This window comes from Branchiostoma floridae, chromosome 5 (assembly GCF_000003815.2).
Source record: "Branchiostoma floridae strain S238N-H82 chromosome 5, Bfl_VNyyK, whole genome shotgun sequence".
Lineage (NCBI taxonomy): Eukaryota > Metazoa > Chordata > Leptocardii > Amphioxiformes > Branchiostomatidae > Branchiostoma > Branchiostoma floridae.
In genome coordinates, this window is record NC_049983.1 from 3,803,954 (window position 1) to 3,826,288 (window position 22,335).

The 22,335-nt window shown below is 39.1% G+C and overlaps 1 protein-coding gene across 1 annotated transcript in view; it reads left to right on the forward strand.

The window, feature by feature from the left end:
* Window positions 1-16,175: 16,175 nt before the first annotated feature.
* LOC118415593 (Fanconi anemia group D2 protein-like) overlaps window positions 16,176-22,335 on the forward strand; it is a 53,325-nt gene continuing 47,165 nt past the window's right edge. Inside the window, exons 1-3 of the mRNA XM_035820296.1 lie at window positions 16,176-16,322; window positions 18,105-18,203; window positions 20,396-20,524. Of these exons, the coding sequence (XP_035676189.1) occupies window positions 18,146-18,203; window positions 20,396-20,524 (187 nt within the window). The 5' untranslated portion in view covers window positions 16,176-16,322; window positions 18,105-18,145. The remainder of the gene's footprint in view (window positions 16,323-18,104; window positions 18,204-20,395; window positions 20,525-22,335) is intronic.

Below are 22,335 nucleotides of genomic sequence, written 5' to 3' on the forward strand. Positions count from 1 at the left end.
TTTGCCATCGCCGTGAGTGGAATGGGGGTAAAAGATATCGTTGTAAGGCGTACCTTAAATTATCGTTATCAGGCATACGATATCGCAATTCAGACGATTTTTAACACGGCATCGTATGGCATCATTTCCGTGTCAACATTTCGTATGAAACAGGTACCTTGAATAATAGAAACAAAACGTAAATGCATCTACGATGCTTCAATTATACCACGAAAAAAATGGAAGGACAAAAGTTGGCCTAGTGGACGATTCCTAACGTCCCTTAATTTATCTTTATAATTTTCGTGTCAAAATATCGCATTAAGATGTGACCATAAACAAGCCTACAAACGTGCACAGTATTGCAATAGGGATACACAGACAAACTGCCTAAAATGTAAGTTTCTTGACTCTGTTATCAGATTTCACAACCCCTTGACATATGTCAGGGTACAGATAAATCATTTGCTGTGGAGAACGATGAACAAAGAATGAACTAAACTGAGAACGAAAGCAAAATTGTAAGGAGTTGTGGTTGTCCTTTTCGTGTTCATATATGACTAATGATGATGATGATAATATGACTAATCGTTACTTACTGCATTTTTTCTTGATAGTTCCTACGAAGTGGCGTGAAGACGGCCAGTGCGGAGAGGGCTACCCTGCTGCAGACGGTAACCCTGCTGAATGCGACCCTGGCGGTATTTACCCATGCTGCTCGGACGAAAACTGGTGCGGCAACACTACAGAACACTGCGACTGTCCGGACTGTGTCGACTACAGGAACACAGGTACATTACTGGAACATGCAAAAGATCGCTTTGTTATTGAATGTACATGCCAGAACGATACCTATGGCATCATTTACGTCGCCAAGGTGACGGAACATGGAGCAACCCTACTCCAATATGCATGCGTAATAATACTTACTAGTTCCTATATGCCAGCAATGTCGATGGAATTGTGGTATGCAAATAGTAGATATAGTCTCAGAAAGAAGCTGCATGACGTTTCCCTCTTTAATGTGTAATTGAGCACAGATTAAAAGACGTTGTTTTGTGCATGGTCAGAAGACAAATAGTACATCTTCCCACAATAAAAGGTTCTTGAACATTTGATCAACTATGTTGGAGTGAGAAGGGGGTGTACGTACCGTATGACTTGTCACGTTACAGCATACATATTTGGTTCAATGTTGCTATGATATGCCATATTGCGGGAGAGCGTAGCACGCTATCGTTACGATATCGTAACGTCCCTGTTGAAACATCGTACACGTATTTTCGCTTGTTTAAGGTACCCTTTTCCAAAACGTTATTTTGACACGGAAATTGTAACGCTGTGCAAATGGGACGTATGGGCATCGTTCAAAAGGTCCCTTAAGGCCTACCGAAACGACGTTTTGTTCAAAGCATCGTAGACGTTTTAACGTCTATTTTCGCTTCTTTAAGGTACCTCTTTCAATACGAAATTTTGACGCGAAAATGATGCCATATGATATGTGATATTGCGGGAGATCGTAGCACGCTATCGTTACGATATCGTAACGTCCCTGTTAAAATATCGTACACGTATTCTCGCTTGTTTAAGGTACCCTTTTCCAAAACGTTTTTTTGACACCGAAATTGTAAAGCTATGCAAAGGGGACGTATGGGCATCGTTCAAAAGGCCCCTTAAGGCCTACCGAAACGACGTTTTGTTCAAAGCATCGTAGACGTATTTATGTCTATTTTCGCTTCTTTAAGGTACCTTTTTCAATACGAAATTTTGACACGGAAATGATGCCATAGACTTAGTGCGAGAGGGTGGAGAAGGAAGTGCACAGCCCTCGTTCACCATAAAATGTCATGTAGAGGTCGGAATAATGGTAGCCGAACCCACCTGAAAATGCCTATTTGCCTGCTCATCTGTCGGAAAATTCGACAGGAGAATCCGAAAATCTTAGGATGTTGATGTTTGAAATTCACTTCATTTCCTCTATTTACATAGCAAAACTCGTGACGTTGCATATTTGGTATCATGTTTATGTTCCATCTATAATAACATACATATGTTACATTTATTCATTTTGTCCAGTTGAAAACAAAAAACTTAATTACGCAAATTAAGTCCTCAGTATGAACATCTTTGTTCCTAGCTGCATGCCTGAAATGATGAAAATTCGTCATTTCTTTCTGCAGTTGGAATGTCTTGACAAAAACCTGCCCAACGTTTTCATGACGCTGAAAACTATCTACCTCTCAAATGTCAAGACCTTATCATGTCCTGGACTGGAGATACATTAAAAAAAACCTGCTATGATAGATTATTCTCATTAACTATGCAAATGTACTCTCATTTTGCATAATTAGTATTTCATTTTGTAAAACATTATCTAAGCTACCTACATACCAAAAATAACGAAATTCCTTTCTTGAGTTATCGTCTTTGGAAATTTTTGACAAAAATGCTATCCCAAATTAACTCAAGTCACAGAGCACCAGAGTTATCTAACACTTCAAAATCGTGACCATAGCCTGATCAGAAAACCAGATAGAAAAATTGGAAGTTATGTTGCAGTACCACTGGAAGTCGCCGGAGGCCTGAAATGAAAGAATTTTCAGCTTTTATTATACCTTACCAACATACCAAGCATAAAACAAATCCACACAGCCGTTCTTGAGTCATCTTGTTGATAAAGACATGCACACAAACGCTAAGTAAACATAACCTCCATGAATATTTCTATTCCTGGCAATTCCTGGCAATTCGTAGTGTGTTCGAGAAACTCTCACTGCATTACAGCTTTTGACATGTTAAAGATTGTCCAAGTGCATTCGGATAGAAATATTGAATGGCATTCAAAGTGGATTCTAAGTCTATTCTAACTATTTTAACTGGAAGGGTGTAAGGAGGATAGCTGCCGATAGAGCTTGCTGGGCCACCTGACTGCCTCATGTGTCGGACGACACGGGAGCCCCTAAGTCTAAGTAAGTCTAACTGTTGTATGACAACATTCTATGGAATTCCAGCACTATTCAAAACATTCTTGTCTCATTCGATTGTGAATCGAAAACGCAGGCCATTTCAAATCCTGTCCGAATGTGGCCAAAAGAATATCTGGAATGCAGTGAGAATTTGTAGAATAAACTACGATTTCCCAGGAATAGAAATAAATTTTCATTTTGACGTCGACGGCATTTTGTCTCATTCTTTCTCGTGTGAAGGGGATATAAGACCCATTTGGAGTTCCCACTCGGAGTGGCCCCGAATGTGGCACGGATTTTGCAAATACTTTATTCCGGCTGGTTCTGCTTGATTTCTGCTAATTCGGCTCCAGTTTGAAGGCTCTATAAATATTGCATTGTATGCACTAGCATGTGTTATTTGTATGTGTACCAAGGTCAGGTTTACTGTTGCTCAACTGTTTTACCAGGACAGTGCTTTGAATTTGTTCATTTTACATGTTGATATTACTGAATAGGTCCATTCTTCTCGTTGTGATTGTTTCATTTTATTCATTTACCACCTCAAGAAACATGCATGTACTTGAAGAATCCTTATTACCTTCGCCAGAATGGCAAGGTTATGTTTTAGGATTGTACGTCTGCCTGTATGTAAACAGCATAACTCGAGAAGCTTTGGATCATTGGACGGATCCTGATGATATTTGGTAGGTGGGTAAGGGTCGGGTAAACGAAGGTCAAGTTCGATAAAGGGCCTGAAAAGGTAATGCAGCGGCTTGGTTTTGATATCCCGTGTTCTGGACATGTTGTGTTCGTGATTTGGGGTTGGCAAATAGCCATTGGGCAGAGAGCAAGTTCTGTGAGTTTGGGCCCCCTCGCGGCTTTTTTTTTTCAATTACAGGCGGTGGTTTCGTTTCAAACTTTGGACAAAAATAACTCGAGAACGTGTCGACGGATCGTCATGATTTTTGGTATGTTTGACCGATGAGGCTGATAAATCGATAATCAACTAGAAAGGCCGACATTTGCTTGAGAGCAAATGCAGCATATTTCAGCCATCTCCCTCCCCATGCAACAACAGGCTATTCCAAAATCACCCATGTGCAAGAATCGAACACTTCTTTTAAAAGTCACTTCCACTAATGATACTTAATGACACCCAAAAATGAATCTTACAAAATTCCTAGTGCAAGAATGGACTCTTCCAGTGCACCCCATGTGAATTTGCACAATAGACCAGTCCAGAAATACTCTCACTGAAAACATGGTCAAGGTTGAACTAAGCAAAAAAGGCATTATCACCTTTCTAAAACTAAATTTGAAAACATCCCCATGCAAGAATGGACTCTTTTTGCGATGCCCCTATGTAAAGTGGTGCAGTCCAAAAATACATCCGCTAAAATTAGACTTAATCACCAAAGTCCCAAAAATGGATTTTAAAAATCCCCCCATGTAAGGATCGACTCTTCCAGCACAACCTATGTGAAATTGCAAAGTTGACCAGTCAAAAAATAACCACACTGAAACACTTTGACATATCAAATCACCAAAGTCCATAAACAAATTAAAAAAAAAATGAATGCCCCCCTCCATGCAAGAATGGACTCTTCCAGTACACCCCATGTAAAATTGCAAAATAGTCCAGTTCAAAAATACTCCCATTGAGAGACATTAAATAATCAACAGTCGAAAGATGAATTTAAAAAATATGTACCCCCTCCGTGCCAGAATGGACTCATCCAGATAACACCGGGCTCACTGATTGGCTGCCAATCCCCTTCGGGATGTTGACTCAGGCTACGTGATTGGTTGCCTCTTTAATCAAGTTACTAGTATATATAGACATGTGCACATGCTGTCTTCAGGTGGGAGAGGTCAACGACCTTGAGGTCGTTGACCCTCTGGCCAGTGGAGAATTACTTAAAAAGTACCCAAATATATCATTTTGAAGTGGTTTATGCCAGAAATTATACATGGGTCATTTGAAGGAATATCTAGTGCACCTATTTACCAAAATGTAGGTCATTTGGTTACAAGACCAGGGAACAGGAGCGAAAAGCGTACGTTTTTGGTCAAACAATGGCCAAAAAATTCCAACATTAAGCATTTTGTTGTACCTTATGCCAAAGGTGTCAATGAATTCATGTGCGCATATGTAGACGGCACTCCTATACCAAATTTCAGGTCATTTGGTTGTAAAATGGGGGTATAGGAGCCAAAAAATGTCATTTCTGGGGCAAAAAATGGCAAAAAATGCCAAAATTAAGGATTTTACGGTACCGTATGCCAAAATTGTTTTTGGAATTTTGTGGGAATATGATCAAGGCACCTCTGTACCAAATTTTAGGTCATTCGGCTGTAACACCAGGGAACAGGGGGGCAAAATGTACATAACAATTGCAAAAAACATAAATAAAATCATTTTAAAGGAAGATATGAAAAAAAATGAGAAAAAAGCATCTGGGTATTGACCCACTCTACCCTTGTGCCAAATTTCAAGTAATTCGGTCCAGGAACGACGGAGTTGAATCGATTTGAAGATTTGACAGGAGAAAGAAAGAAACATTACGAATACAATATATTTCACCATACCTATGGTATGGCTGAAATATAATAAACAATTTTCCGCAGAAGATGTATTCATACAGCAGTCACCAGCAGGTAAGTACAAGTACAACCTGGAAGAAGCAAGACAAGCGTGCGAAGAAAAGGGTGCAGTTATCGCCTCCTATAACCAGCTGTATGATGCCTGGAAGGATGGCATGGATCACTGCGTATGCGGGTGGCTATCGGACGGGACTGCTCGGCATCCAACACAGGTAGCCAGGTTGGTATATATCTGAGTTTAAATCTCTCACTCTTATGCGTCTTAACAACCAAATTTAGATTGTTTGACATAGGGCAAAATTCCATTTCATTAGTTACAGATTGTTTGTTTGTTTATTGGGATCTCCTCATGAAATCTATTTTTACAGTTTACAAAACAGGTCACAAAACAATCAAAAACGTGTGTCAACATTTATTGTAGAAGCATAACATAGAGGTATTGAAAGCAAACATTTCCTATGAATTGCAACCTGCAGTGTGTAAGTAATCACGCTACTGTCTGGTATGTAACATTGCCATGATGATAAGTTCAATGAGAAGCTATTAGTATAATGTGATGGATGCACGAGGGGTGATAAGAAAAGTCCTCGGCCTCACCCAGAAATAGTAAGCACAACTCAAATTTCGAAGCACAACATCATTATCTAAATAAATAAATTATTATGAAGCCCTTTATCGATATCATCGAAATTTCCAATCATTGCAGTCATTACTTTCCAGGCATTCGTTTTTTTCTAATTAGAAGGTAAGTGGCGAGAAAAACAAGGGTGAATTGTGATCAGACATGTGTGGGTCGAGTTCCCCATGCCGTAAATTATTTTTTAACAATAAAACATTGTCAAAGTGTTTGATAATGATTCTGTTCCTATTTTAAGCAGAAAGAAGTGGGTGTCTGACTTCCAGCAGGGCAAGTTGACCCGCACACCTCAGGTCGAAGCTCAATTGTCCACGTTTTTGTCCTTCTCCCTTACCTAACGTTACTGGGTGTCGCCTGCAAAGTAATGATCGCACTAATTTGAATTTTGGCACACATTCATATAAGACTTTATACTTGACATCTATGCTTAGAAATCTGAGTTGTGATTATTATTTATGGGTGAGGCCGAGGACTTATTGATCACCCGTCGTAGCTACCCCCTACCTCAATGCTCCCTCCTGGCATGCCGTAGTTTATGAGTGCAACAGACTTTCGTAGAATCATTATGTGTTCTGCATGAATTCGAAGGGTCATCATCGTATGCCCTGCATGGCATGGGCCCATTGTTCATGTTATGTATGTACAAGCTGTGTCTTGACGCGCAAACAACCTGTATTTTTACTTTTATTCATTTATCTCTGTCATTTTTACCCAGGGTAGTCCACTCAGTGATTCACACTGCTTTGCACTGGAGCCCAACATGACATAAGTTGGAATGAACACATTATGAGTACATATGGTGACATACAAACAGAAAATTGACAAGCAATAAATGAAATGAATGAATAACAAGAGTAATGGAACTGATGTAAGCAATAACAATAATTTTAACAAATAAATGCTACTAATGATAGCAATATTAATACAAATTATGAATAAATGATAATGGTAATGAACAACATGCTTGTTTGCCACCCAGGAAGCACTGTGGATCAGTTGGGATCAACCTCTGTTATTGGCGGTCTACCTACGACGCGTGGTGTTTCCGCAAAGTCGGTAAGTTACTTTTAAATATACTGTTATAGCAAAGATGCTGTAACGCATACTACAATTCAATACTTACTAATACAATTTATTACAACTTTCATCTGAAAATATCGCATTAGAACATATACTATCTTGAACATGCGATGTTGTAATAGGGGTGCCACAATATTTCGAAGTTTAAAGTAGATAGTTCTTGGACAGTGTAGGTTTAGACATCCTAGCATCGATTTGCTCGAAGCTCCAGGGGCAGACTGGGCATTTTTCTCTTCGTCAAGAAGATTACTAGAGGGCTTCAGAATGTATTTTCAATGGTATTGAAAATACTCCTCTGGCCGGCTGACTCCAATTACGTACTATAGACTCTATTTGTCCAATTTCTACGGGTAAGTACACTACAAACTTAAAGCATTTCTATTTTAACAGAATCGTTGACATATGGAACGCCTTACAATCAGAAATTAGACAACTCCGGCCAAATCCTACCTTTTCAGCCAATCATTTTAAGCAATCCGTTATTGAACATCTCCTGACCACACATTTTGATGTCCATCTAATAAGCACTCTGACTCATTGTTGCAAGTGCTGATTGGATGAACATCAAAATGTGAGGTCAACCTTTAGTTACCTCATTTTCATTTCTTGTTATCTTTAGTTTAATTGATCCTATTTACTGTTCTTTAGTTTGGATATTATTTCGTTTTTACAATTTTTTGTTTGAATATCCTTATGTTATGTACTTAGCTTTTATTTGCCTATTTCCTATAGTTTAAAGTTAGTTTTCAACTGTTGCTGGAGGTGTGGGTCATGTAAAGGACATATAAATCCTGTTGCCCACACCTCGCAGAACTTTTTCTAGGAATCTTAATAAATAAATAAATAAGTAAATTAGAACCCCAATCTGTAGAGCATTGTAGAGGCTAATTTCATATGAATCATATTGAAGAAAATATATATATCTCAAGTCTCTTAATAGCAGAAACTTCACACTCATCACATAGTATTTTTTATGTATTATCAACTTGGTTCGAGAAAAACATAACTCATTAAATCAACAAAAACCTGTGTGGTGAATCCTAGTATAACATGTATATAGTATAAAAAGTAGATAAGATAGTGCTAATAATCATTGTAGATTTAGATTTACGTGAATTGAAAAAAAATTTACATAATAAATCAAGAAATACTAATAGATTTTTGAAGAAGAATATATTAACTTTTTCCAACATTATAAGAGGTGATGTTAGCCTGGCTGAAGGCCCAGAAAAAACCTCCTGATAATATATCTGAATTCTTGAGACAATTTCTCTGGTTCAATTCCAATATACTTATTGATAGACTACCTTTTTTCTGGGAAGCCTTTAGCCAAAGAGGAATTTTGTTTGTTTATGATTTATTGAACACTGATGGATACTTTATGACTTACAGATCATTTATTGGTAAATATGGAAGAATTTGTGATGAGCTTAAATTCATACAATTGTTATCCAGTATCCCCTTTAAATAGAAACAAAGTATTCAAGGTATTCCTCTATGTGAAACAGCTATTATGCCTGTTACAAAATATTCCAAGTGGGTAAAAGGACTTAAGATAAACAAGGAATTGTACCGTTTTTACTTAGTTGAAAGGAAATGTGTTAATTTCCATTGTAAAGCCCAGGAATATTGGATAGAATTGTTTAATGACCAGATACAATGGGATGTAGTATACAGTTTGACCTACAAAACAACTATTGACTCCTATTTAAGATCCTTTCAATTTAAGTTGTTGCATAATCTTTTTGCTCTTAAGAATAAGCTTTATAAATGAAAATTGTCAGAAAATACACTTTGTTCTTATTGTAAGACTGAGGAGGAAACTCCCGTCCACATTTTTAGTCAATGTTCTTTTCTTGTTAAATTTTGGCCTTTGGGGGGATGTAGAAAACTGGATCAGGAATCATATGGATATTGTATTTAGATTTACAAGTAGAATTATTTTATTTGGTTCTTTAGGCTATCCTATCATTCTGATAACATTGTTATTAATTGCTAAAATGTATATCTTTAAATGTAGACATTTCAAAATTCCTACAATAGATGGCTTTTTAGCCTATGTACATTATTACTACAAAGTAGAGTACATCATTGCTCAAAACTTACAGAAAACTGAAAAACACTTGTTAACTCAAACCACCGTATGAAGTCAAAACTGACCCCAGGCGTATATTAATATGTGCCATTATGACATTTCTGGTTGAAAACAAATTTCCTCCCATGAGTTTGTTTGTATATATGTCTTATAACTTCTCATACGTTTTTACAGAGATTGGCTCATTTTTGATTAAGTTATCATAGAAAGTTTATGTATGGTCCAGTGGGGTCAAAACTGACCCCAGCATTTTTTAAACAAACTTGTGAGACCCACGCCTAAATTACTTATCGTATGAACACGAAATTTTCAGAGAATGATTTACATGTGTAAAGAAATCGTAACAACTTTTGTGTTATTATCATGATATATGACGACGCTATGACGTCATTTAGCTTAATTTGGCTGCCATCTTGGATTTCGACTGATGACGTCATCAAATTAGCATTAAATATGAATATTGAATCGTGAAATTTACGTTGAATTTTATAAGATGTCATGAACAAGTGTGTTTTGCCAAGAAAACTTTAAAACTTGAATGTTTAAGCCAAAATTAGAAAATTGCATAATAAATATGCCTGTCATAATTCCGTTGCCATGGCAACCTGAAAAATGATTAACAAACGTTACAAAAAAGGTACGGTGGTTTGAGGGTTAAAGTGAGGACCCTTTGGTTATGCACTGTTAAATTAATTTAGTTGGGAACATGCAAATTGTCTTTCCTGGTTTAGGTTGCTTTTTGTACATCCACTTTGTATTGTTGTGTCTTTTTTTCAAAAATGAATAAAGATTATGTTAAAAAAAACGTTAGATATATGGTTTAGTGAAGGTATGCTGATGTCAAACCTTTGTTATTTGATATTGTGATAGACAATCAAGCTGATCTATATCTGTAGTCAATTATCTAAACTTGCATTGGCACGGAAATGATTAAACTACACTGTACATGTCATGAATGTAACATAATTTATTTTATTCTGATTCTGTTTTTTCTTGAAGGTTAAACCAAAGATTTGCGGGGCGATTCGGGCTACCAGAGGGCGAACAGAAAAGCTAACCTGATGGCAACCCTGACATGTACAGCATTTACCCTACTGCTCCCCCATACACTGGTGCCTCAACACAGGTCCACCACTGCAACTGTTGTGTCAACTCTTCATCTACTGATGGGAGGCCTGTTTTGGGCACCTCTCTTTTTCTCTATTTCTCTTAGTCATGATATTGTTTATTACTGGCGTTTACAAATTCTACTTTCGAACATGTAACCACTGACTTCAGTCAACTTTGGTACATTCTTTTTTTTAAATTTTTGTGATTAACTATTTAGACATAGGCACACAATTACAGGTAACAAGTTGGCAATATCTAGAGTGTGAGCAGTCCTGAATTTTAGGGAGAAAGTCTGGGGTGTGGATCTTGTCATAGAGGCTGTGCCAACAGATTATTACCTTTTATTACCATTCATTTACATACACTGCCAAAATAATTTTGTCTTGTTTTGCTTACCCCAGGGACAATTCGTATATGAAGAAAAATATTCTTGCAGGTAGAAAATGTAGAATAAAATTCAAGCAAAATGAGAAACTACAAAAAAATTTCTAGAGATTTAAGCAAAATCTTCTTATTTCTTCTTATAATGCAAGAAAAAAAAAAACTGTAGAAATTCTTCTTTTTTACATCAATTAAGCAGATTCAACTCTTAAGAAATACCAGAAGTCTTTCTTCCCTTTCTCCAAATATGACAGTAATTCTTGTGAGGAAGCAAAGCAAGATAAACAAGAAAACGCATTTTTGGAAATACACGAAAAAAAATCTTAAATTGTCTCAAAAACTAATAACAAGCAAAGCTTTGCTTGCCCCAGGGACAAGCACATTTTTCTAAGGTTTCCTAGGGGCAGAATAACTTTCTTCCTGTAAGATATATTTCCTGTGAGGAAGCAAAACAAGATAGACAAGAAAAACATTTTTAGCAGTGTACAAGCACACAGTGTCCTTTTGATGGCAGATACCGTACCAAGCATTTTTGGTGAAAAGTGAGAAACAATCAGATTGTGAGTCTCTACTTGGTAACTGTGGCTCTGTCATAGAAGTAGCCGCTGTGTTAAAACATTCTACATTAGACTTATTACTTGTTACAACCATTTATTCAGATACAGGCACGCAATGTCCTTCTGGTGACATATGTCATACCAAGTTTACTCGGCAAAAAGTGAACAGCACTGAGATTGCGAAGTTTCTATGAAATCGTAGTAGACGATGTTCCAACAGATGCATTTTTATTGCTTAACTTTACCATTTTTTAGATCATATCAACTTTATTTAGTGATAAGTCACCAACATCCAGATTGTGAGTTTTCCGTAATGTTTTGTAGGCATTGGCTTTTAGAAAGTGTGATCTTGTCGTAGAAGTAGACGTTGTGCCAATAGCAGTGCCATAGCCTTTCATTGCCAATGATTTTGATACAACCATCTCATGCTGAGATCTAATTTTTTTGTCATGTCTATCTATCTTAGAAAACAGACTAGTAGTCCACCAAAGCAGTCTGAATACATGTAACACCATCTGCGCATAGACGTTATTCATCTTTATCATTGAGTCCCATTTTTGCAAGTATATATTTACCATAAGGAACCAAAAAAAAGTTAGATAAAAGTCTATACAGTTGAAAGTCTAAGACAAAAGTAAGAACTGAAAACATGTTCCATCTATCCATCTAAAGGCAAAAGGGAAGTATATACTCTGGTCTCAGAGCTAACACTTGTATGGAAGACACCTTGAATTTAAACTCTTGTGAATGTAGTTCATATTTTAAAACAACTGCATTGATTTTTTTTGTTACAGGTAACGGCTTTCTTCTGTGTATCAATGATATCAGTGGATTTTAAGGTCATGTTAATCATATTTTTGGAGGAAAAATAGCCAAAACCTCCATGCATATATGATCTAAAAGTGGCAAAAACTTCAATCAAGTATAAAAAGTCAAATGAAAAAAGAAACTGAAATTAAAAAAAAACAAAAATAAAAGGGTATTTGCCCAATATACCCTTTCGTAGAGGTGGTCACTTGTAAAACTTTGACTGTATGTCATAGGTCAGGTAGTCCTTATGTAGGTGTGGTCAGTAGTACAGGTTTGACTGCATATCAAAAGCGAGGTGGTCATTGTGTAGAGGTGGTCATTAGTACAGGTTTGACTGTATATCAAAAGCGAGGTGGTCCTTGTGTAGAGGTGGTCACTAGTACAGGTTTGACTTTATATCAATAGCAAGGTGGTCCTTATGTAGAGGTGGCTACTAGTACAGGTTTGACTGTATATCAATGGCCAGGTGGTCCTTATGTAGAGGTGGTCATTAGTACAGGTTTGACTGTATATCAAAAGCCAGGTGGTCCTTATGTAGAGGTGGTCACTAGTACAGGTTTGACTTTATATCAAAAGCGAGGTGGTCCTTGTGTAGAGGTGGTCACTAGTACAGGTTTGACTTTATATCAATGGCCAGGTGGTCCTTATGTAGAGGTGGCTACTAGTACAGGTTTGACCGATATCAATGGCCAGGTGGTCTTAATGTACAGTTGGTCATTAGTGCAGGTGTGACTGTATATCAATAGCATTAGGTGGTCCTTATGTAGCAGTGGTCGCTAGGACAAGTTTGACTGCATATCAATCGCCAGGTGGTCCTTATGTAGAGGTGGTCATTAGTACAGGTTTGACTGTATATCAATGGCCAGGTGGTCCTTATGTAGAGGTGGTCATTAGTACAGGTTTGACTGCATATCAAAAGCGAGGTGGTCATTGTGTAGAGGTGGTCACTAGTACAGGTTCGACTTTATATCAATAGCAAGGTGGTCCTTATGTAGAGGTGGCTACTATTACAGGTTTGACTGTATATCAATAGCAAGGTGGTCCTTATGTAGCAGTGGTCGCTAGGACAAGTTTGACTGTATATCAATCGTCAGGTGGTCCTTATGTAGAGGTGGTCATTAGTACAGGTTTGACTGTATATCAATGGCCAGGTGGTCTTTATGCACAGTTGGTCATTAGTACAGGTGTGACTGTATATCAATAGCAAGGTGGTCCTTATGTAGCAGTGGTCGCTAGGACAAGTTTGACTGTATATCAATCGTCAGGTGGTCCTTATGTAGAGGTGGTCATTAGTACAGGTTTGACTGTATATCAATGGCCAGGTGGTCCTTATGTAGAGGTGGTCATTAGTACAGGTTTGACTGTATATCAATGGCCAGGTGGTCCTTATGTAGAGGTGGTCATTAGTACAGGTTTGACTGTATATCAATGGCCAGGTGGTCCTTATGTAGAGGTGGTCATTAGTACAGGTTTGACTGTATATCAATGGCCAGGTGGTCCTTATGTAGAGGTGGTCATTAATACAGGTTTGACTGTATATCAATAGCAAGGTGGTCCTTATGTAGAGGTGGTCATTAGTACAAGTTTGACTGCATATCAATGGCCAGGTGGTCCTTATGTAGAGGTTGTCACTAGTACAGGTTTGACTGTATATCAATGGCCAGGTGGTCCTTATGTAGAGGTGGTCACTAGTACAGGTTTGACTGTATATCAATGGTCAGGTGGTCCTTATGTAGAGGTGGTCATTAGTACAAGTTTGACTGTATATCAATGGCCAGGTGGTCCTTGTGTAGAGGTGGTCATTAGTACAGGTTTGACTGTATATCAATGGCCAGGTGGTCCTTATGTAGAGGTGCACGTGGTCATTAGTACAGGTTTGACTGTATATCAATGGCCAGGTGGTCCTTATGTAGAGGTGGTCATTAGTACAAGTTTGACTGCATATCAATGGCCAGGTGGGCCTTATGTAATAGTTACCCCATGGGCGGGCCAAGTTTTCTGTGTATATCACCAGGCCCGCCCACCGAGGGGTTTCTAGTCTCCTAGACTAGAAACCCCTTCGCCCTCGGGGAGACTAGAAATCCCCGAGATGGCGGGCCTGGTGATATACACAGAAAACGAGGCCAAGGCCATGGGGTAACTAACTTAGCCTCGGGTGCAGGTTTTCCGGTGATTGGCTTTGAATGTGCCAGCTTAGTTGACAACTATATATGCCTGAATAACAATATGAAGATACAATTTCTACTTTATTTCTACTTTTATATCTCAAAGTCTCGAACAGGAAGGAGCAGTCTCTTGGTAACCGACTACCCTTTATGAAAACCACGATTTTTGTCTTTTTATGGTTGACTTTTAGCCTCCAAGATTTACAGTGCTCTTCTAAGCCCACAGCAAGTAAATTTTATGGATGACATCACTGCGCGCATTAAGTTTTAGCCTGATTTCAGAAAAAAAACAAGAATTTTTTTCTTCTGCAGGGATGGTCAACATAAAGAGAAAGTACCAAAATGAGCAAATATGTTGTGTTGTAGCCTAATAATTGTACTTGTAGAAGCGACACCTGTGAGGTAACCATGACTGTAGTTGTAGAAACCTTGTTGGATAATTGTAAAAGTGACACCAATATGGAAGCCATGAGTGTGTTTACCAACTTTGTTGGTCATACCAGTCCACCACACTAGTGTCACTTTTACCACACCACATGTCTTGAATACAGGAATGAATGCCTTGTTGGCTCTGATACCATGTTTTGTCCCTTTAATTCTTGTTACAACATTCATCACAACATTATGGTGCCTATTTTAAAAAATGTAGCCATCTTTTTTTCACCCACCTATCGCACTATTTTCGCAATCTGCAGAGAATGTCATCCATAAAATTTACATGCTGTGGCCTAATCCAGACAAACATAACTGTAAGCCACGTTTTAACTCGTTTAAACAAGATTACTAAATCATCAGCATATGATGGACAGTGTACATTCATACAGTGTAGAATTGGAGGGTTACATATTTACTTACAACAGGAATGGTCAAATTCTGAAAATATGTCACTAATGAATCAACTGAACAATGTTGGACTAAGATTTTGTGCCTTGTCGACCCCTGCAGAGTGAGTTACAAATGTATCGGTTAAACTACTGTTTGTTTTTATACAATTTGTGATTTTTAACGTTAGTACATATATCTTTTATGAAGTCGAAGGGCGGTTATTTTAAAACTGCAACATTCTGAAAATGTTGCAATTTGAAACAATCTTCCAATGATTTGATGTCCCAAATTCTCCTGTTTTTAATAACAACGGATAAAGGATACCCCACGGATAAAGGTGAAGTAACGTTACTTGTAGACGTGATACCGTAGTAGCGAGGAACATGCATAATTATGTAGTCAAAGACCGTACTAACGGTCTTGTAGAAGTGAAACAAGTTCGATAGTAAAAGTGACACTGTGGCACCAATGCGGTAACTATGTCAACTTGGTAAGTTATACCAGTCTACCAACTTGTGTCACTTTGTTCACCTCTAGAATCCAGAAATAAAAGACATGTTCAGTTGGCTGTGATACCATGTTTTGTGATCTTTTGTCGCTCCAATTCTTGTTACAGCGTTTATGATGTCTTTTTTTGAAAATGTGGATATCTTTCTTTTTATACCCGTCTTCTTTTTTTCGCCCTCTCTTATCAAATTTGGATTATTCAAGAAATGATATCCATAAACTTTACTTGCCTAATGATCACAATACATGTTACTACTGTAAATGCAGAAATGTTAGCGGTGGTTTTATGTTCGCGGTTTTCGTCTTAACGCGAACTTATAACAACCGCGAATATTTTTCCATTACAGTATGTGACTAAAACTGTATGGCACTACCACGAACTTTAAACCACCGCCATCACTCCACTTTCCCGCCAAGGAGAAATTAAATCCCCGCATTTACAGCTGTTCTACATCTGCTCGGAGATGACGTACGCCAGATCTCGCGAGATTTCGCGTCACTTCACATCTGGCGGGAAAAATCAAGATGGCAGCGAAAGTTTGTTGTTGACGAGTTTTCCTAACGTATCGTCAGGTTTTCACAAGAAACTATCATCCCAAAAGAACTGTCTTCTATCCCCTGGAGGTAAGAAGTATATAAGATCGTCGAAGTAATAGCGAAAGAATGATTAGGATGAGCAATTATGTTGTATATTTTGTGCGATCGCAGTGAAAATGATGTTATGATTTTGTGGGGGAGGGGGCGGTAGTGTAATTTTTACGAAGTGTGTGCAAGCATAAAAGCTCCTTGGTGCAAAATGAGGTGGTTTGTGTAACTTCAGCAACAAAACTTCGCCATGGCAAAGTATTTAAGAAGTACGAGAAGATTTGAACAACTATAAGAAGAGAATAAAACTGGTTGAAGACGGCATGTCAATTGGCATGGTAGCATCCCAGGTCAATTTTAATTGTAACGCTAGTTCACCTTTATCCGAAGGTAACCTATATCCGTTGTTTGTAAAAAAAAATGTATTTAGGGATATGAAGTCGACGGACGTCGGTTTCAAATCTGGACATTTTTGGAAATATTGCAAATTTGAAACCACAGTCCGAAGACTCCTCATACCCTGGGAGCCAGACAGGACCGGGTAGCTAGCGAGGTTTGTTAGCAAGTTTTGTTCGGGGAGCCAAGGCAGTCAGCCCGAAAATCTCACATTAGCACTCTGGGGGAGTTTAAGCCCGAAGGAGTTATCGCTACCCTTTCCGTCTGGTGTCGCCTGCCATGCAGAGGGTCCAAGAGGGGCTGGTCAGTGCTGTGATTAATGACCCCACCGCCCAGCATGTCATCCCCCACCCTGCCCAGTGCAAAACCTTATTGGCTACAGCTGATTTCAACTTAAGTCAACATAAAACAATCCCACCTCCGTTTAGAAGGGCCAGACCTACACAAAAATGTTTCCCACACTTTGGATGTTTTAAATTTGTAAACTGATGATGATTTGTACAATTGCATAGTAAATATAATCATTTTCAGTATGTTTCCCTGGCAGTTGTGGTTTGAAATTCCCACATGTGGATTGTGATGCCCAATCAGGCCTAGTATGCTGCTGTGCTGGGATTAGAGGTAATTAGTGCCAGGCCAATAGTGGCCCTTGCTCAACATAGAGAGCGGGAGTTTGACAGCCAAGAGAGGAGCCACCAGACGGGATAAAGGGTAGGTCCTAGCTGCCCGATCCCGGATGCCTCCAGGGTAACTCCTCATGGTTGGACAAATGTCACCCCGGGGATAAAGGTTAACTAGCGTTATTATAAATTCGTATCATGCCAGATTGGATCTGCTCCCCACACCCCAGGGTATGGGTTAGTCAGGGCCTGGTCACACTTTAATTTGAAGCGCCAAAGTAAAAGAGCATCCTGTTAATAACTTGCAAAACAAATGTTATTGACAAGAACATCCTTAAGTTTTAGCCTTTATTATATGATATGATATCATTATAGAAAGGGGCCGCTATAAACAGCTCCCTGTCCACAAGAGATTGTGTACATATTGTCCAATGAATGCAACTTGGAAAATGAAACACATTTTATTAGTCAGTGTACCCACTATGAAACCGAAAGAAAAACATTATTTCAAACAGTTGCCACAATTTCGCCAAGCTTTTACCACCTAAATGATCACCAAAAGACTACATTTCTATAAAAGCACAAAATCCCACCATCATATATAGAGAACGTGGGACAGTTCATTAACCACTGCCTTCAAAGAAGAAGTCAAACCCGACAATAGTATCCATAGTATCATGTAGTTGATTAGACACTAGTTTTATGTCCTTACCTCTCTTACTAGTCTTAGTTCTTGAGACTGTGTATGCAATTAGCCCTCTGGCATGATTTTGCAAATAAACAATCAATTATCATCTACCTACAGAACATCACAGGCCGTCTCAGACTATACTAGAACTCAGCTCCATGGCAAAGACAAAGACAACCAAGCGGAGGAGGAGCTCTAGTGATGATGCAACAGCGAGTGAGTACAAGATTGTCAGAAATCAAAGTTGTGACTTCTGTTATGTCAATTCTTCTTCCATGTATATAATATTTGACAAAATATGATCTGATTCTCAGTAAATACAGAAGAGAACACAGTTTTGTATCACCCAAGGTACCAGCCTGACCATGGGTAGGATGTGCAACAACCCTGGGATGGCTGGAACCAAGGGTCAGTGTTCTCGCCAGGATTTTTTCTCAGGGTCCAGGGGCAGAAAGCCCCTTGGAAGCTCTTGTATTTTAGGCTATTTAGAAGGCTTATGTATCATTTTTTAGGGCCATATCTACGATAATCGCAGCAGTCACTTAACTTCTCTTTAGCAGTTTGACGTAACATTATTTCGGGTCAAACTCAAAGCTTCAAAGACAACTAAAAACTCATAAACAACAAACTTTACTCAGCTCAACAGTACTTAAAAATATTGTCCTGGTTGCCATCCAAAGTTGAAGCGCTTGTTTATAGCGCTAGTATCTTCGCTGTTAGCCGCCGTTCGACTTTTGTTGACGGTCTGATATCCCTGGTCGCCACCACGCCGTTAGAGTTTAGAAGATATTCCCACGGACATGTTTCAAGAAAAAACCGGTAAAAACCGCTGTACTGCGTCAGATTCCATTCTTTAAAACATGTGGGACTCAGTGTTACCGGCGGCCCTTTTATGAAGTCGGAAAAATGCCGACACTGCCCTGACGGTTTGTGGGCGGGGCCACAAGGCGAGGCTTGTCGGCGAAAGTAACGCCCGGGTTTTACATACAAACTTACGATGGTTTGTATCTTATGAATGCCGATACAAAGAGCTTCAAATTTAGAACAAGAATTTTGGGAAAGCGACCCGCTCTTGATCCAGAATTATGTCGGAAAGAATTGATTCTATTTCCCGCGCTGAAATAAAAATTACGCAACTACCAGTAACAGCAAATGTGGTCAACCCAGCTCCCCAAATAAGGACATTCCCCGGGAACTGGCTGTTCCGGGGAGGGATCCCACCCCACTGATCACTCGCCCCAAGGCCCACGCGCTACTCTGTTTACATTTTTTGGGGCGCGAACGCAGGGCGGCACACGCAAAATTTAGAACAGGAAATTTGGGAACGCGACCCGTTCTTGCTCTAGAATTGTGTCAGAAATAATTGATTATTTCTCCGTACTGAAAAAGAAATGACGCAACTACTAGTAAGAGCCTTTGTTTACATCAACCATGCTCCCCAAATAAGGATTTCACGGGAAATCTTATACATATTGGTTGTTCAGGGGAGGGATCCCACCCCGCTGATAACGTGCGGCAAGGCCCTCTTGCCACTCTGTTTACATTACCGCGCGGGAACGCTATGGCGGTCCCGGGTGCCCGGGGTGGGAAGGGCTGCGAACCAGCGGTACGGCGGGCCGGTGCTGTAAAACACCTCCCTTGGAGCTGATAACTTCCTGAAACAGCGAAGGCGCGTGCTTGGCACGTGCCTATGTATTTTTACTATGATATTTTTCTTTTTTTCCCCATTTTTTTGCCGCTACGCTGGATGAAAAAGCAGCGTAGCGGGCTCTTTACAGCGTCATTTTTCCAGTCCACAGCGTATCGGCCCGCTATGCTGAAAAGGCCTGGCGAGAACACTGAGGGTGATATGGAATATACTAGTAATGTGCTGTATTTGTATTATATCATACAGAACCCAAGAAAACACATTTCCATGCATATCATAAGTTAAAAAGATTTCGTGTCCTTGTCCAAAAACAATTCCAACGTCCAAATCTGGTATTTGAATTTTTGACAGCAGCACATCTGAAGTGCATCGTTCAGATTAGAATTATTTGATAGAATCCCATGTGATGCAAGTAGATGATCTAAAATACCGCCCAGTCTGGAACACCTGAATCAAACGTTATCACAGCCCAAGCTTAAGTATGACATAGAATAATGTACTGTACTGTTATTATTAATAACAATATTAAGAGTGTTTAATTTGAGCATTCTTATACCTGGACTTATTTACATGTATGCTTGAAATATGTTCCTTTATGATCTATATAGTACTTGAATATACATGCATACAAGCGTGAATGGAGTCTGACCTTCTTAAGTTGGGAATGTGTATATCTATGTTTCTTTTGTTGGTGTCTCGACATAAGCTTGGCCGTTGATTGCACTTCATGGTAAGAAAATGTACAATCTGTTGTATGTAGCCAAGAAGAGTCGAGCGGACGGTAAGGCGGTGTGTCCAGGAGGGGTGTTGGAGGACCACTCTGTGTTTGGGCAGCTTGTCGGACGGGCGGGGCTGGTGCTGACAACAGGAAACCAACCCAACCAACTCTGTAAGTCAAAGTAAAAGTGGTCTCAAACCATTATTAGACTAGTTAAACTGTACTAGTATCCAACACAAAAGTTGGACTCACCCAAATTTTCGACTGAACAGCACCGGTCTTTGTCAAGGAATGAACAATCCACTACAGTATGCAGATAGAACACGTGACTCAGTGAGCAGTGGATTATAATAAATCTGTCGTACAGTCAAATATTTGGGTGAGTCCAATTTTTGTCTTGGATATTACAGATTAACTAGACTAAAAGTCCAATAATGACTTCTACCAACACAGATGAACTTTCCAGTTACGGTCTCAAACCATGTACCAGTTTAGCCCACGGAAGAACTACTCTTTAAGTGGTCATGACATATTGAAGATAGATGCTACATGTGTATGTAAATTGGTTAATTGTATGGGAGTCAGGAGAAATTCCCCAGCCCTTGTAGACAAGAGAATTGAACAGGTCTAGATTGACCTGAGCTGTATATGCCTGGTTAAATAAATAAAGTGAAAGTGAAAGTGAACAGTGGACCACAGCTTAATTTCCCATCTTAAGAACTGCGACCCTTTCCGATAGCGGGCATGTTGGGTGGACAGCACATCTGGGATACAAACTCATGTCATGGTTTTTGAGTCCAGAGTCAGGGCTGCTAACCACTGGAATAGACATTCTTCACACTACCAACATTGACTTTACTTTCATCCCTGTCAGTATGTTTGTTTCGCATAACTCAGGTAAATTGTCTTTAGGCATGCTTCACCAGTTTTTTTACAGTAGGTACAATCTGCCTAGGATGTGACTGTTAGGTTTTAATACTTTTATACACTCACATCGTGATAGACCCCTCAGGGCTCGAAATACTGGGTGCATGTGCACCCAGGTGCACCCAAAATTGGAACTGTGTACCCAATTTTTTTCAGTGGGTGCACAGGGTGCACCCAAATATTTTCTTAGGTTTATGTATGGAAAGATATCAAGTATACTAGTATACATCATATTCTTGACATCTAAGTGTTAGAAAGATAATAGAAATGTCTGTCATGTTACTTGTTTAAGAATTTGATACCTTGTAACTAAGTTTTGTTACTAGGTTTTTTTTCACATTCTACTTAAATTTAAGAGGTGCACCCAAAATGTTTTTGGTGCACCCAACTTTTTTAAGCTGGGTGCACCAGTGCACCTAATCCCAAAAATGAATTTCGAGCCCTGCCCCTACTCTTTTCCATAAATGTGTTGGGCTCTTTAACATGCCCAATTTGCAAGGTACGGCCAGGGCTCCTGACTGCGACCAAGTTAGTCGCATATGCGAGTAGAATTCCCCTGGTGCGACCAGATCTGTAACCACAGTCGCACAGTGCGACCTCTTACAATTAATCATCATTTATCATCCAGCCAAGTAGAATCTTTGCAGGGAAAGGCTGTCCCTGCCAGGTATCAGTTTCTTCCCCTGACAGGGATGGTCAGCAGGGGTTGTCACACCTCATTAAGGTCTGCCATGTGTCTGTACTGTCTTCAATTACATGAACCAAGGAGGTTTAAAAAATGTTTTTCCACTGGACCTTTATTTACTGTATTCCCTTTGTGAGTTTGTCCAAACAGATAGGGAAATTTGAGAGTATACATGATATATATATATATATATATATATATATATATATATTGGTTTGGCCCAGGAGGTTGAAGAAAGAGCCTTGGTTTGGCCAAGGAGATTTCATGTCTAGGAAATAACCTCCTTGATATAGTATGGTATGGTATGATATGCTATGACAGCCTGATAAGTGGAGGTCCAGTAGGCAGTAACACAATTTTTGTAACATGA